We start from the raw sequence: 17897 nt of genomic DNA on the forward strand, positions 1-17897 counted from the left end.
GAACAGTTTATTTAAAGAGAAATTTGTATTTTATAGGAAGCCTCTGAAAATATGCAACTACATCGCCATGCTACTTAACTGAGCCATCCCTGTGAAACCTATGACCACGCCATACACTAATAAAGCATGGTGGTATCAGGGGGAATATAGGGAGAATACTGGGATCAACAGCTCTTCCTTCGGCCTGTTGTCTTGTCAGAGTCCTTGAGGGACGGCCAGCTGGCAACAACCCGACGGTCCGTACCCCTTCTTCAATACCCTCGCCTACCATCTTGCAGATGCTTCAATACCATCCCGGCCTCTTTCCCTCACGGCTCGCACTGCGTTCCCGGCGCGGCGCCGGGTCCCCACACGGGTGCCGGGTCCCCTCGAGGTGTCACCTCAGGGCCGGCGCCTTCCCCGCCGGGGCGGGCCGGGCCGCGCAGCGCGCCTGCGCCGCGGCGCGCGGGGCACCTCAGTAGAGCTCTACACGGCGCCGCCGGCGGGAGCGTTGGCGCGGCGCTGGCCAATGGGGGGGCGCAGCGCCGCAGCGGCCGCTGAGGTCAGTTCCGTCGCCGCGGTGGGCGGGGGGCCGTGCTGAGGCGGCGGCAGCGGTGGGGGGCTTGCCCTCGCCATCGCGGGGGTAAGTACCTCAGAGGGGAGCGGGCGGGAGCTGCGGGACAGGGGGGTTGAGGGTCTTTTCTTGTGCGCCTGGAGACGAGGTGAGCGGTAGCGGGGTCTGCCCCTGAGGGAAGCAGCCCTTTTTTCCTCCTCGTCCTGCTGCGAGCCAGGTAAGGCTCCCCCACCTTCGGCCTCTGCTGGCCGGCCCAGCGCCGCGGCTGTCGGCTGCCCACCGCCGCCCTGCCCGCCCGCTCGCGCAGGGAGGGCCGGGGGTCCCGGCGGCGGCGAGCGCGGGCTGCGGCCCGTTGGCCCGCGCGATGCTGCCCTCTGCCGGCCGGCGGCGGCGCTGCGTGGCGGCGCGGGCGGAGCCGCCTTCCCGGCGGCGGGCGGGCGGAGGTCTGCGCGGCCTGCGGAGGGTCCGCCAAGCGCCCGGGCAGCGGCGGGGCTCGACCTCTGGAGACGGCCCCTGAGCGAGGGAGGCCTCTCTTCCCCGGAGAGGCGGCAACGCTTGTGCGTGGGTGGGCTGGATACCCAAGAAAATGGGATTTTTTTTTTTATTGGTGTTGGCTGGCGGGTGCTGCTGTCTCGTGGACGCCATCAGGCTGCGTTAGACTGGACTGTAAAGCTGTTGTCCACGTTTGTCGTCTTGGTCTTCTTCCTGAAGAAAAGAAGCTTTCGGGTTAGTAACTGTATTACTGAGCAAAATAGAACATCCTGTATTTTGTATAAAAATTCTTTAGAGACCTGTTATTTGGAGAGTTCTGTTTGGGCATAATTCGCTTAATTAAATCCTACATTAAATTTTCTTGCAAGAGAATCTATCATTAAAAAATATTACATTGGACACTTAAGATAATTTAGATGTATAAAATGGCTTGGATTTCATCTAATAAATTATCTGAATAATCAGTGTTATTGCAGATGTAGCGTGTCTCAAAATATACATTTAATAAAAAAAAAGTCTATTTTAGTATTAAGACTAATAATTGTATTCCACAGGATTTTGCTAGCATTCTCTTCTGCATTGTTACTACAGGAAAAGGTTATAGTCAAGGTCCTTTTCTTGCAAATACTTATGTGTGTGGCTATTTTAGCAGGAATTAAACCTGTAGAAGTGCATTTTAGCATCTACATGAGTGTTTTTAGAACTGGACACAGAGGAATATGTACTTTTAATGGGACTCTCCCGCCTCTCCCATTTTCTTCAGTGCCATACGTCCTTGCTTTATTGCTTGCAGGCCTTAAAGCTGAGAGTGAGGTAATGTTAAATACTTGTCAGTGTGCTTTGAATATACAGAGAGATTTTTTTCAAATGGTTGTAAATTGTGTGAAATGCTGAAATGTGTGGTATAAATTTAACAGTTGTTCATACCCGTAATGATAAACAACTGTATAAACATCTCTGAGCACTCTCTAAAACACTACTTTTGATGTAGTAGTTACTTGAGAATGCATTGCTTAACTTACTGGAAGAAGACCACCAAGCAATTGAATAATGTGTCAGAAATGTATATCTTTCAGATACAAATGAAGCTAGGCCTCAGTCCTAGAGCCACAGAGAAGCGGACCTTCGTTTCAGTAGAATATTGTATAGTACATATATGTACCTGCCTTTATACAATGCCAATAAGTGTCAAAAAACTGGTCATTTTGTCACCTATGCATTTGAAAAATAGTGATTTCCTTTTAATTGGTATTTTGCATAACTTTATAAGTAGTAAAAATTTTGAATGTAATTAGTTTTTTTCTGTAGAGTGAAATAACTGAATATTTTATAATAAAAGTGAGCTCTAAAAACCTGATGCGTGGTCTTTGCTCTTCTTAATTCTCTGCGTTGACATTCCTTATTCATTTTGATGGAAAAGCTTCATGTGAGTTTCAGATACAAAAAGTGTTATGACTGTGTAATTAGCTGTTACTGTGAAAGAAGATGCCTTTTAAGAAGAAACAATTGTAGATAAAACTTTTTTGGTGTGTTTGACTCATTTGGTTTTAATGCAATATCAATTCTTTTAATCAGTACAATATGTTATACTTGAGTGAAGCACTTCGTATCTCTCCCAGTCATTAGGCCTAAAATCAGTGACTGATAATTGGCGGCTAGGTAGTTGGGTCAGTAGAACAGTTAACTCTGCTTAAGAGAGATAGTCAGTTGATGTTAAATGGGTAGTATATGACATATACATAATTATAAAATACAGGCAAGATAATTAACAGAGATTTAAGTGTTTTACAAAGACTGAAATTTTACACACTGCATCTTCCTGATAGTGATGCACGGTGTCTTCCAATTCTATTTAAACTTCTTTCGCTTAGGAGATGGCTTACGTGGGCTTTTCGATACCAAAGCAGGCCTTGATTGTTGGATGCAGTCTGTGAACTTAGTGTGTGAGGTGCGTGCTTTGCGGAATCTTTGCTGATCTTATTTATTTGATCACATATGCTTGTCACACCCATTTCATTGATAGCAGCATTGCAATATAAAAAAAAGGAACTAAACCACTGGAAAATAAATGTTTTTCTTTGAAATGATGAACAAAGTATTAATGCATTTGAAGTAAATGGAAATTTCAGGGGTAGGCACTGGCAATTCCTGTCTGACAGTGGCCACATCAGTGGTTTGTAATGTACTGCAGTGCAGAAAACCTTGTATTTATGAATTTGGCATAGTCAGGCTGCAGAGGATGTGTCTTCCTATTTTTCTTGGTTTTAATTGATCTTTGTTTTCTGACCTTTATGTACATGTAATATCTGCTGTTTGGAATGCCCTTTGACTCATGCAGCTCTATTGATCACTTTGTCTTGAGCAGCAACATTCAAGATATACTAGTGTTGTGTGAAAGGCAGGAATATTTGCTTTCATTAAATGCCTGACTTTTTAATGATGTCATATTGCAGCTGTTTGGTAGAAAGAGTGCATGAGAGAGTTTGGTGTATCTTCCTTCTGTTGTCCTTTTTCCATGTGCCTCTTAAGATTTTGCGTCCATTTTTTTTTTTTTTCAAAATTAGGGCCTCTGAACTTTTTAATTTCTCCTAATTCAGGTACCTTATTGTATTTCAGTGTTTTTACGTATTTTTTCTGAATCTGTTCCTGTAAAGATAGTGGCTGCAATTGATTTTGATGCTCCTAGTATCTCTTACTCCATTCTTCATCTATCTTGTTCTTGTGTTTGCCATTCAGGTCTTCCTTTGATGATATCTTTGGATTGGTCTGTGCTCTGCATTTGACTGTAACTTGAAAAATCATGTATGTGTCTTTTAATTAAATCTTTTGATGCGTGTCTTTGCTAACCCTTTAAATATCAAAACAAATCTTCAGGGGAATTACTACCCCTCATCACTGTCCCCCTCCCCTTGGTATGAAGCAAATGGATGCTGGATTGCACGACCTGTCTGTGTATGTTGATGATCTCACTTTTCTGAAGTAACCAGAAAAAACAAATAGGTTTTTTTTTTCAATATAAGAATGAAATTACTATGTACTTTTGCGCTTGTTCTATCCAAGATAATGATGAAATGGACCTATTCACATCAAAATGTGTCTTATTAACTATTCAGCGTTCAGGAAAGATTGGTGAATAACTAGCTAGGGAGACAACAACACTGTCACTTCAGCATCAACTGGTTATTCAGTTCATTTTCACCTTTTACTGGGACTGGCTGGGATGGAGTTAAAGTTCTTCATAGCAGCCTGTACAGTGCTGTGTTTTGGATCTGTGGGTAAAGCAGTGTTGATAACGCACCAGTGTTTTGCCTGTTGCTGAACAGCATTTGCACAATGCCAAGGTTTTCTTTCCACACACCTCCCCCCTGGCCCTGCCCCGGCCTCTGCTACAGTGGGTGGGCTTGGGGTGGGCAAGGGGTTGGGAGGACAGCTAACCAGATTTGGTCAGGGGGATAGTCTGTTCCATGGAACATCATGCTCAGCAATGAAAACTGGAAGTAGAGGGAGAAGGGATGTTGCCTTCCGAGGTGGCTGTTGCTTGGAGACTGGCTGGGCATTGGTCTGCTTGTGGAAGGTGGTGAATGATTTCCTTTGCGCCACCTCCCTGTGCCTTTCCTTCACCTGTTAAACTGCCTTTGTCCCAACCCATAAGCTTTCTTACTCTTTTTCTCCAGTTCTCTCCCCTTTGTACTCAGGGAGGGGTGGGGAGCCAGTGAGCAGCTGTGTTGCTGCTTGGCTGCTGGCTAGGTCAACCCACTGCACATCTGAAATGCACTTGCAGTAACTCCACCAGCATTTGAAATCTGGATTCTAGCAACATGGTGTTTGTCACAAGTCTGAATGGAAAAGCTTGGTTTGGGGATTATTTACCTATTTGTTTTCACTTTCCTATATAAAGTTGTTTGAATTAGAAAAGTTTAGAATGATTACTGGCCAGTTATTTGAATTATCTCTTCTAAATGTTTTTAATGTCCTCTTGGACTGAGCAGCCCAGATCTGGCTGGTAAATTGAAACGTTCTTAAAATGTTTGGCAGTGTTTCTTGTACTTTATTGCTCTTTAAAGGTGGATCCTTCATGTTGTTTCATAAGGTGAAGTTTGCTGTGTTTTAAAAAAAAAAAGAAAATGCTGTGGTTTTGATACTGCTTTTTGTGGTTAAGGATGTTGATGGCATAATGTGCTCTACGCTTATCTTTTGGTCAGTTTGTATGAAGGGCAGTTTCAGTATCGATAAATAGCTGTTAAAAAAAAAAAGGAAATATTGATCCAAGTTCACCCTTTCCTTTCAAATGCAGTTTTAATTCTTTCTTAAGGCTGCACAGAAATCTTCAGAACATCTTTGGTCTGGATCTTGGTCTTATCAAGATTTCTTATTATCTTCCTCATTAAATAAACCAGTGGATCTCCTGAACATAGGCCTACCGTCACACTTGTGTGTCAACGAGTGTCTTAAGTCTAAGAAATCATGTTAGCAGGGGAAGAATTGTCCATCTGAGACTACCAGAAGCATTTGTTTTTCTTTCCTCTTTAGAATCTGGATGATAGAGAGCATAATATTACAAATGTTAGAATTGCTTAAAAAAAAAATAATCTTCAGATTATGGTACAGTAGTCATGTATACTTTTCTTCTTCCTGGGAGGCTGCCACTGATTTGTTTTTCAAATCAGGATATAGAGGCTTTTCACATAAGTATGTAAAACTGTCTGCATTGCAATGAAATGAGATTACTAAGTCCTAAGAACTTCCTTCTGAGGAGTTTTACAGGGGTGCAGCCACCCATCTGCTAAAGAGTGAAAAGCCCATTACATCATCCCTAACCAGTTTTCTAACGTATTTTTACTGTTGTTTGAGGTTACGTTGGTATACTTGCTCTTTGCAGAACCCCATCTTTAGGGCAGCATTCCAATAGCAGTTAGGGATATTGGCAGATGGAGCACAGGGAGATGCAAGAAGAACTTTCTGGATCAGATGCTTACTCCTGTCAAGCCATTGTGGAGATGTACCATTGTGTAAAGTTTTCCCTCATTCATGTAGGATTATCATAATAGGATGCTACGTAGGTGATCTGAGCGCTCTGCTTTTGGAGCCCAAATGAGACCCTGCACTCTGGAGGTAGACTTGGAGAGGAACTGGGTTTCAGAAGCAAAAGCCTTCTCTAGGATGTATTGAAATGTAAAGGATTCTGGAAATAACCTCATGAAATAGGGCCTACATATGAATGCAGATCTGTGCAACAGTGTGTCTGTAAGTAAGAGTGCTTGAATAAAAAAAGGATGTTGAGTAGATATTACTGGTTGCTGCTGTTGGCTTTGGACTTTGTTTTGTTTATGTGTGTCTCAAAAGGCTAATTAGTCTTTTATTTTCCAAATAACAGTGGTCTCATAGTCTTGACAAAAGCTTAAAGGCTGAGATCTTGTTCATGTTGAATGTAGAAAAGAGACATGAAGAGTGCTGGAACCTGTGGGGCCAAATATACTGCACAAATTAATGTGGTGGTTTTACACTGATACTACTGTTCTCCCTCTGCCTTCCATTGCATTGTTTATTTTGCTTGATTAACACATTCTGTGTTATGAGGATGGAGTGAATTATTTATATGCTTGTCCACATACATAGAAGTGATTACACTACACTATTTGTAGAAGTGAAAGTAATTAATTTTGCAGTCGCAGATTGTTTTGACTTCATTACTTTGAGAACATGTGAAGTATAAATCACATTTTGTTATGAATTAGTGTTTACGACAGTTTGGATCTGAAACATTGGCACTGATTAGAAAAGAACTTCCTTCTGTACTTCAGGAATTTCCATGCTAACTTAAAAATCCTTTTATTTAAAAAAAACGCCTTATAGTTGTGTGTTTCTAGTAACCATTGTAGTCACTCGTCTTTTTCCTGATGGGATTCACAAATGAGTGGTGCTTGCAGTGTTTCATAATATCTTTTCCTGAGTTAAAGGCTGTATGTGTATGAACTGAAATCAATTCTGTTACCAAGTGTCTGTCTTGTTAGGTTTATAAATACATTTCTTAAATAAAATTTTTCATGACATGGAAGAAATAGCGTGAACTCTTTAGGTTTTGATGCATAGGAGATAATTTTATGAATTTATGAACATTGGGTATGTTTTGCTTGCAGTTAGTGGTTGTATGTGCAGAATACAATCAGTAGTATATTAACAGTAGACTTGCACTCTGTAATTCAGATGTAGTCCACTGATAGTTCAATTATTAGTTCATGGTATTTCAGTGATCAGTGAATAGTAACTGACTTAATCTTCTGCTTTTTATTCTTTAGTGCTGCAAGTTGATTGAATAAAATTAAGAACATGGAATATAATATGGACGCAGTTCCTTAAGCACCATTTCTTCCAAAGTGTATATTCTGCAGATTGGTGGCCTGAATGATTGATTGATGAGCAGCATACACAAGACTAATATCAAGAAAACATTCTGTCACTGCTGTGTTTGACAAAACTGGTGCAGAGTCACGTCTTCTGAAATGCAGTTGAAAAAAATGAGGGAAATTTTACCAAGATTGTACCCTGGCCAAGTTAATGATAAAAATAATTCCTTAACTACATCCCCAAAGCAATCTTCTGAGGATAAAACAAATCCATCAAAAGGGGATGATGACCAAAACTGCTGTTACCAAGGGACTGAGGCTGAGAACAATAAGCTGTCACTGATAAGCTGTATAAAATGCAGAAACGTTCAGAAAATTTCAATGCAAGATATAGAAAAGCATAAGAAGCCTGGGTGGAATGAAGACAAAAATTTCATCTGCAAGAAGTGCAGTCATATTACACCACCAGCTTTCCATTTTGTTCCTGAGGGTGCCAATGGTGTAGACTTTGAAAAACTTGAAAAAAAATCCCCAAGTAAAACCCAGGAAACGTTTAAAGTTAAAAATTTTCTGCCAGGTAAATACTACTGTGATAAATGTAGATTTTCAACAAAGGATCCTTTACAATATAAAAAGCATGTAGGTCAACATGAAGAAATTAAATTTGTTTGTTCCCACTGTAATTACGTATCCTACACCAAAGGAGAATTCCAGAGACATTTGGTGAAACACACTGGAACTTTTCCATATCAGTGTGAATACTGTGAATACGGTGCTGTTAGACATGACTATATAGTAAAACATACCAGAAGAGTACATGAGACACCCACAAAACGGCTGTCAAATACTATTGTAAACCACAAGCAAAAGAAGCCAAGTCAAAGCACTTTATTTGGAAAGCAGAAATATGGTAAAATTCCTTTTCAGAATGAACTTTCAAATTCCTCTTCAAACGTGGTTTGTGAGATTCCAGGTAAAGCAACTAAAACAGTCTGTTCGTCTCATGATATAGAATGTAGCACAAACACAGCATCGTTCCAGGCTAAAACAGTATTGGAGCCATCTGAAATAAGCGTGTGTGAGAATCAAAGTGTGGAAGTTGAGGTTTATTCTCCAAAAACAGAGCCTTTACAACCTGGGATGCCTTTAACAGTAATTGCACCGTCTGAACTTGTAGTTCCTTCTAACTGTTTAGCTCAGATAGTAGAGATTAAAATAGTGAATGGAGCACAACAGTTAGTTCTTAAATTAATTCCTATGAAAGAAGCAATTTACAAACCTGTGGACGGTGCTGAAGAGGAATGTGAGAATCAAGGTATGGAACAATCTGCAGAAGGAAAAAGATCTGTGTCTCAAAGTGAGTTACTAACCATGGAAGTGAATGTAGACAAATTATCCAGTGTTAGTAACCAGCTTAATTTGGATAGTACGTATGACAAGAATTCTGAATGTCTTTGTTTTTATGATTCTCAACTCTCAGACTGTAACTCTGTATCTATACAGAGGGAAGATGCATCGAAATTATGTTTTCATTTAGTGAAGGGTATTGATGTCCATTCAGGTGTTATAGAACTTTGTTCTCCATCTCTGGTGATAAATAGTACTGAAAAAAAAAGTGATCTTAAGTCCTCAAGGTGGGAAGTAGATGGAAAAAACCTACATTACGACTTGTATTGTTATGAAGAAGCTGTGGATATACCTCCTCCAAAATATGCTGCTGTTTCTGAAGAGAAAAGTTCCAAGAACATTTCAGTAGAGGCTGCTCAGGAGGGCAAAAATTCCTCTTTTTCTGCAGTCCTTAAACAAAAGGATACATTGCCTCTAAAGAGGAATGACAAAGAATGTATGAGTCTGCCAGTCAGCTCTACAGAAACACATTTAGCTGGTAAGGGTTTTGATAAAAAATCTGTTACATCTTCTGAAGCAGGAAAAAACTTTCAGGTCACTAAAACTCCAGCTTGTGAGGACATGACTTCTGGCTTTCGCAAAGTAAAGAGAGCTGAAACCATAAGTCAAAAGAACAATCTTCTTCTGGAATCATTAGAACTACAGAAGATGGAAAATAAAGGAAATCCTTTTGAGGGACCTGTTATTTCGTCTGTATTTTCTCTTAGCTCTGGGGCTGAAAACGTTCCAGAGGATGTCAGATGGGATGACACAACATGCAATAAGAAGTCAGCAACATTGCTGTGTAGAAAGATCGCTCAGCTCATGTCTGCTGCTGAATCTAACATGAAATCCATGCCTTTGAGATGTCATGCTTCTAGTAAAAAGGTACTTTTCCCACAAGAAAATTCAGCCAGCTGTGAGGGAGTTGTTCCTGCCACTGAGCTGGAACAGCCTGCGTCTTTGTCTCAAGTGCGTGGTGGAAGCAGTGTGATTGGTAACGAAGAAGACGGTAAAGATCAGTCGCTTACATGTGCAAGAACATCTAAAAGCAGGGTAACTAAAAATTCCCATGTTGCTACTCCAGTGTTTATCCCCAAAGGGACAATGCTGAGAGTGCTGAATGCTACTAGCAGTCAAAACTCAAATGGAACAGAAATCAGGAGTGAAACATCAGCTCCTTCTGTGTATTGCAATGAAATGTTTCTGCCTCGCCCGGTTCCTGTCAGTGTTTCTGAGACGCTTAGCAGTAACTTGCCATGTTTGCCTAATCAGAGTGAACCGGATGCTCAGTCCCGAAGTATATCACTCAGGCAAAGACCAAAGCGAGAAGCAAGTGTTAAAAATAATAACAGACGAACTGGTGTACCGTTTCCAAAAAGCAGTGATGTGAGTAAGCAAAGCAAACCCTATTCAAAAAGTCAACTAGGTCCTAAAAATAAGGTGAAACAAGCAAGCTGCAGGGAACTTCCTAAGAGGAAAACAAGAACTCAGTCGGAAGCCAGTTCAGGTTCTGACACGTTGTATCTGTTGACAGCGAGACGTCTTCGGCTTGTCCCTCTGAGAATGAATCAACTGATAAAATGCCCTCGTCGTAACCAGCCAGTTGTGGTACTAAACCATCCTGATGTTGACTCGCCAGAGATAATTAATGTCATGAAGACTATCAACAAGTATAAAGGTCAAGTCCTGAAAGTAGTTCTGTCAGAAAGGACAAGTAGTTTTCTTGGTGTCAAACGTTATCGAAAGCGTCTTACTCTTCAGAATGTTGAGACAGGAAACCAAGGAAAAAAGCAGAATATGCTAAAAATGAAACTGAAAAAGACCCATAAAAACAACTACCAGGTGGTGGAAACCTCACCAGCTGATACACTTCAGTGTATGTTTAAGTGTTGGTTTTGTGGAAGAGTATATATGGACCAAGAAGAATGGATAAGTCATGGGCAGAGGCACTTGATAGAGGCAACCAAGGGTTGGGATGTTCTTTCTCTTCCAGCAAAAAAGCATTAAGTGAGAGACTGAGGGAGGGTTTCCCCTCTTAATGAGGGTTACTAACTTTCTTGGAAAGGAAGATTGAAATAACTGCTTTATTTTGCCAAAAGATCTTTATTGTTAGCAAAGTGGGAGAGGAGAGCAGAATTATAGAGATACAGAGAAGCCAGTAGTGAGGATTAAGCGCTACTTTTTGCTCTCATGTTTGAAATGTGTTTTGGAGGTCAATTTCCATCTGTTCTGTAGGAGAAATTTGAAAAAGATTTGCTATGCAAACATCTTTCTAGTTATCATTCTCTGTGCTAGGATACTGTGCTGTAACTGGTTTGTGCTAGGTCTGTAGGGATTAAAATCTTAGATGATGAGATCTTTGTAAATTTGACAGGGGTTAGTTAGCTTTATTATGGCATGGTGTTTCAGAGACTGAGCATACGCATACTGAAAAGCACCTTTGATCCTCTGTGGGCAGCAAACATATACCATAGGTTTTAGTGGTAAATTAAGCACCACGCATAAAAAGTAAAACTTAAATGGAAGGAATGTGTTTCACCAAAACAGAAACATTTCTGCTGACTTCAGAGGAGATACAAGGTTGTAAGTGAATCTGTGGGATCAGAGTTACTCCCACTAGGTCAGATAGCACTAAAAAGTTTAATTTTGTATAGTACTTATACCTAGCCTGTATTGCGTAGATCTGAGAAAGAGAGCGGAACGCTGTCAGCTTTCTATACCATCTTTGTTCTGAGCAGGCAGAGCCGGAGGTATCATCGGGCTTGGACAGATAGGAGAGAGAAGCTTTTCTCTGTATGGTCTCAAGGCTGTTCTGAAATCTAAAGAAATAATAACCAGACATAAACCCTCTACCATCATGTGCGTGTAGCCTGATAGAAACACATTTGCAGAACAGGGCATTTGGTTAGAACTCCCGTTGGTGAGTTAATGCCTATTTACATGAGGAACGTGCTGAAGATGAAGACTTTTCAAAATGAAAAACCATGTTGCACAGCTTTTACATTGACAGTGTTGAACAAGATTTTCAATGCAATCTTTCATCCTTCTTAAGAATTTAGATGTTAGAATATATTTTTTGTAGGCCTCAATTCATACAAGCATGTGCCTAGTTACATATGTGTATCTAATGTGTATCTACTGACTTCAGTGCAGTGTAAACGTTGCTTAAACACTTTCTTAAGTCAGGGCCAAATTTCAAGTTTTTAGTGAAGAAGAGGGATGGATGATACTGAAGTCTAATGTTTCTGTACGTGAACAGTAGATGTTTTTCTTCATCTTGTCAATTTTAAATCATTTTAAACTCATATAGGGTGAACTATACTGAAGCACATATTTGCAATTAAAATAACTTCTTTCATTTTTACAGATACAAAATTCAATACTGACTCTAATGCTGGATGTGTGTTCTATGTTTGAACTGGGTTCCCAACTCCTTTCACTGTTGGTGCATTTTTGTAAACAATTTAAGCTGGGAATATTTTTTTATATACTCCAGCAGATTATACATTGTTTTGATAAAGTATGTGTTGTATCTGCATTGAAATGTAAATGTTTTAAAACTACATCTGACTGAGGCTTATTTTCAAAACAAGTTAAAACATTGCTTTCCCATCATTTTGCAATACAGTGTTAAAATCCTCCAGATAGTTGGTGCTTTGTCAGATCTTTTTTGTCATGTACACTTGGACAATTTTTCTATCACTTGTATCAGACTAACCTATTCCACAGAACAAACTTATTTTGTCTGTTTTGTCAGTAATAATGAAATGACAGTTCTCATTTTGTATTCAAATGGAACTATATTTTTTTAGATGGGTATGCTAGAGGGTTTTTTTTTTTTCACTTCATATACTTTGATGCCAAATCTAACAGTACTATTTGTGTTTTGGATTGTGAAAACAGCTTGCATTGAAGCTTCCATTGAAATTCTGTCATATCACATATAATAAATACTGAAATTGCTAACATAGAAAATAACATGGTTAAAATTCCTCCTTTGTTTTAACTCCTTCAGTCCAGGTTGCTGTTTGAATTAATTTTGTTTCTGTAAAAGCTACAAAATAAATAGTTTTGAATTTGCTTTGTAAGAGTTGTCACTGGCAAAATTAGACCATTCCTCATGAAAGCTGTACTGGGCGGGGGGGGGATGGGGGATGCGTTGCTGCTCAGCTTTATAAACTCTAGGTGGTTTAAGTATACTAGTAATGCTTGTCTTTTATAAGCAAATTTACTGTTTCAGTAAACATCTGCAATGCTTTGTATATCACCACCATAATCTACCATCTAAATTGTTAAGCTGTGGGGTTTTTACATGGGGTTAATTTAGAAAATATTTGTTTTGTTTTAACATGAAAACCTTTTGTAAGTTCATTTGTATGGTGGCTGTGAAACTCTTACAGCAGATTACGTCATGTCTCTTTTCCTTTTTATGAGCTCTACCAAAATCTACTTAGCAGCTTATGTTTTGTTAATTTTCATTCCTATTATTAGATAATGTTATGTCCGAACAATTTCCTTCAAGTTTAACAGTCTCAGTGGTTTGAGAGAAATAATTATAATGAATGTTCCCTTGCATTTTGATGCAGCATTGAGAAATAAAAAGATTGCAAGGAAATAACAACCAACTGCTAAATTTTTTTATAGCTAGTTTGTGCCAATACGTACTACACCATAAATTGGGTTGGAATATCATGTCTTGGGCTTGAATGTTTTTATTCTTCTTGTTCCTATTCTGTAAGGATAAAGTAACCGAGGTTGCTTTCTTGGTATATTCCAATTACCTATTCAAACTTCTGACTGTGCTTAGAACGGAAGATTATGGATGCTTTGCAGAAAAATACTGGTTTGCCTTTCATATTTATAATTATTTTAGTTAAGTATTCTAAACCTGGAATTATATGAATAAATATTACTGTAATTTGCTGGAAAAATATCACCTTCTCCCTCACCTAAATACTTGAACATATTTTCTTGCTGAGTTTGAAGCACATCTTCTGTTCCTGCTGATGATTTTTGTCTCTGTATTTGCACATGGTATGAATTCAAAGGGACTGTTTGTATAATGGTCTTAACTATGTAAGTGTGTGAAGGCTCAGATAGGGAATACAAGTACCTGCTATTTAAGCTAAAGAGTAAGTGTTAGTTAAGTAATAGAATTTACATAATTAAAGCTAGCTTTATAATCTGCTCCAGTACCTATGAGCATCGGCTGACACCCACTGACTTCAGTGGCTGCTGAGCGTAACTTGTTACTGTGCAAACACCTATGCACACTGAATGAAATTGTTAAACAGTGAGTGTTCAGATAAATAGCATTTCATGTGTATTTTTAAAAGCAAGAATATCTTTTTTATGTGATTCTAGTATGCTTTATTAGGTTTTGCTACTGACAGCTTCAGTGACATTTAAGTAAGCAAGACTGAGTTTGGGTTTTGTCTTGTGTTAGAAGTTTGAGTGCAAGATAAGCGAATTGCTCAATGATTGTCAAGATACCAGGAGTCAGTTTCTTAACACTTTTCTGTGAATTAACACAATGGCATATATTTTACCTGTATTCTCAAAGTTAAAAACGAATTACAAGAATCAAAAAATGGAGTAGATCTGTGTTCTCGGTTAGAGAGAAGATTTTTTTAGAATGCTTCATAATATTACTGCGAGCTTCCCACTCAAAGGCTAATCTGATTTTGAGACATTTAAATAATTGTTCTATTTACATCTATACAAATAAATCGGTGACGTTAAGGCAGAAAGCATCTGTTGCGCAACTTGAATGGATATGTAAGGTAGCATTGTTCTCTCTGGATTCCTGATTTATCCTTTCCGTCAATGAGTGTGATGGGAACATATCTGTAGAAGTCAATGATCTCTTTCACAGAATTAAATCTCTGGGGGGGGGAAAAAAATTGTAATCAGTGACTGAAAATGAAATTTCTAGATGGTTTTATCTATTACGCTAAAAGAATTGCAAATGACAGTATTAGAAATAGGTAATATTTTGCATAGAATTATGACTAGATCAGATGGAAACAATCATAAAAGGAAAAGCAGTAGATTTTAATCCTCTTATTTCCTTTGTGTGTGTCTCTCGTGTGGGAGAAAGCAGCTGGTTAAGATGTCTAAGCCCTGACAATACAGTATCACCTGTAAAAGTTTGTGATGCCAGATGTCATGATAGATGTTGAAAAGATGAAGCAACTATAAATCATTACCAACTTTTCTGTTAAACTAACTTCAGTTAAGTGTAGCTGTCAAAAGTTACACTTAATTAGCAGTGCATGATATTTTATACTCCAAGTTTCTTTGTACTTTTTTAAATGTACCTTTTATTTTCCCATTCAGTTTACTGACAAAGTTGCTACAAAATCCCTTTAAAGTATGGAACAAGAAGGTTCTCAGCAGGGTTTTAGTCTTGTTCTCTGGTGTTCAAAACAATGATGTCCTCCAAGCCTGTTCCTAAAATGATAAAGATGTGGTTCCAGATTCCTGAACTGATCGAGCAGCAACTGAAAGCTATCCAAGGTATTTATTCTCACCTGTCCTGGTGGGAGTCTCTTAATCCTGCCATTCCAAGGGTTAGCAGTCCTTCAGTTTAAATAGTTCTCTTCCCTGTGTGTAACCTGTGAACTCTCATCATCACACCACTGAGCTGTCATCACACGTTTCTCCTCTTGAGCTAGTCTTTGAACTCATTGGTATTAAATCACTAGAACTGTACACAGTAATGCAAGCTTACTGTGACATTAATACTTTTTATCTATATTATATCACATTTACTGTAAACATGGGCATTCATTGTATACGTGATGGTATCTCATGGTACTCTCTGTCATCTCTAGCTGATCCACACCCAGTTTATAACTGAGAATCTGATTAAATCTGTGATTTGGTAAAACTGTTCCTGTATTAAGGTGAAAATTATTTGATCTCAAAACCAGTGTGATAATTTTTTAAAGTTTTGTTTTGATAATTTTTACTTGCATACGTTTGTTTCATTTTGCTCTTTTGTCTTTGCCTGATGTTCAAGATCACTATTGCTACTAGAAATCTAGGCAAAACTATGGTTTTTATTTCATGCCATGCCAAAGTAATCCTAACTTTTTTTATTCTAAATGCACTCTTTATCAGCATGAGTTCTTTTTCTATTTTCTGATGTTTTTTGTTGGTTGGAAAGGTAAAAAGTCTTACTGCAATTGTTCATCTGCTTTTGAAATTTAATGTGGCTTGACTAGGCTAATGTCACATTATTCATTACTGTACCTTTAAGCTGTAGATTTTTGGCAATGAGGGAAAATGTCTCAGCTTGTACTTAGATCTGTTTTCCTATTTTATTTCATCCTGTACTCTTATTTGAGTTAGTAAGATTTAAAATTTTAAGCTCTGAGTCTCTTCATGGCTGCTCGAACATGAAGTTGACTTAGACATCATAGTGATGAGCACTCCAGGCTGTTGTGGGGAGATAGGAATAGGGTCTCAAGGAAAGGAAAGATGTGGTTATGAGTTGCATGGGGGTGGTGGTAGGACTGTGGACTACATCACGCATCCTGAATGAGAACTGTTTGTCCTTGAACTGTCATTCAAGTCACAGACCGGAAGGTCACTTTGAAATGAACTGAGTTGAATTGGTGTGACTTGTATGACCAATGGTTTGAAAATGAAAGGTGACTGCAAATAGTGGTCGGGAGTGGTGAGGATGGAGAAAACATCTGTGGCCAGAACAGCAAGATCCAGAGATAGACGCTGAGCCGTGCTCTAAGCTTCTGTGTTAAACAGGCACTGAGTTGTAAGAGGAGCCTGCTCCTGCCTTTGATTTTTCTAGTTGTTGTGTTGTGAGTTGAGCCTGATGCTGCAGACGTGCTGAAAACTTACTTTGTGTGTGGCAGATCTAGTTTTGCAAAGATGATAAGAAAAATAGTTAAATTGTGTCATGATCAGCTTTAAATGTGAACAAGCTTTTGATTTCTTTATCTTCAAAAGGACGGTGTACATGAGAAGAAGCGGCATTACAGGTATCTCTGGATCTTTAATATTGAAGATTGACTGGAGTGGGGGAAGACAACAGCCAAGTCGATGGTGCTCAGGACAGCAATTTTGAATGTAAATGCCTAAATTCCATATATATCTTGTTTGGGGATCTGGTCTTATAGCTTTATGTGATTTGGCTTTAGTCAGGTCAGTATAATATATGAAATATGTACGTAGATGTGAACATCTGTGGCTAAATTGCTAGCAAAAGATACAGCTTTACTAACAGTTTTTTTCTCTGTTTGTATTCGCTATATTCCAGCTTGATACTAATTTAACTGCATGGGACTTCAGTTACTTGCTGTTGATCACCATCACATTGACAGAGAAGTAACATTTTTAAAAAATAAACACAAATATGAGGGTCAGTGCTTCCGCCCCCCCCCCCCCCCCCCCCCCCCCCCCCGCCCCTTATGGCCTTAGAGGGCTATATGAGAATTAATGATGCATTCATGAAAGTTGAATTAAATACAGTAAATTGTTAATCAGAAGTCTTTTTTGATCATACAAAGTGTTAATACTTTGTGAACTGTATATGAAAAAGCAAGAGTTGCAATAGGATAACAAAAACTTTGCATAATGGTGTGTAGGAAAAAACAGGTTTTTGATGGATGGAAATAAACTAATCCAAAAGTGAAAACATGCTGGAGAAAATCAGTAAGATTGAACCTTTGAATAGAGTGAACAACTGGGGAGAAATGTAATAGGTCTGCACCTGTTTGTTGTTGTTTAGGTTGTTTTCTCTTTAGCAGGTGAAGAGGGACTATTCAGCTAATCTAGATAAAGCAGCTGGTGTGTGCACAGTGCATACTGCAAAATGTGGTCTAACAAAGAGAGGGACAATGGAGAGGGCTCTGGAAAGCATTTTAACAGGCATTGGAAAATTATAGGCAGCAATTTTGCTGTAATTCACAGATTTACAAATTATTTTCACCCTCCTGAGATAAGAATCTTAAGTGAGGTGCAGAAATTGAGATGACAGTTTTCAAGAAAGTGCATTTTCAGGGAATCCTTTCAGACTGCCTGAGATGGAAGTAGCTCTGCTGAGCAAGGTTGGTGCCATTAATTGTTCATTATTGCACATGTGTTTCACGTCC

At 39.1% G+C, this 17897-nt stretch overlaps 2 protein-coding genes across 5 annotated transcripts in view; one reads left to right on the top strand and one right to left on the bottom strand.

The window, feature by feature from the left end:
* Positions 1-491: 491 nt before the first annotated feature.
* On the top strand, positions 492-13384 carry ZNF518B (zinc finger protein 518B). Its single transcript, XM_074587599.1, has 2 exons — positions 492-622; positions 7342-13384. Exon 2 carries the CDS (start codon positions 7546-7548, stop codon positions 10783-10785), a length of 3240 nt encoding a protein of 1079 aa, XP_074443700.1. The 5' UTR covers positions 492-622; positions 7342-7545; the 3' UTR covers positions 10786-13384.
* Positions 1160-17897, bottom strand: part of CLNK (cytokine dependent hematopoietic cell linker) — a 46173-nt gene continuing 29435 nt past the window's right edge. Inside the window, exon 15 of one of the 4 annotated variants that reach the window (XM_074587602.1) lies at positions 1160-1258. In XM_074587602.1, the coding sequence (XP_074443703.1) occupies positions 1208-1258 (51 nt within the window). In that variant the 3' untranslated portion in view covers positions 1160-1207. Of the gene's footprint in view, positions 1259-10869; positions 11598-14132; positions 14664-17897 lie in introns of those variants that run through there. The other 3 variants (XM_074587603.1, XM_074587600.1, XM_074587601.1) reach the window with 3 other exon arrangements.

The sequence above is a fragment of the Larus michahellis genome, chromosome 5, assembly GCF_964199755.1.
Source record: "Larus michahellis chromosome 5, bLarMic1.1, whole genome shotgun sequence".
Classification (NCBI taxonomy): domain Eukaryota; kingdom Metazoa; phylum Chordata; class Aves; order Charadriiformes; family Laridae; genus Larus; species Larus michahellis.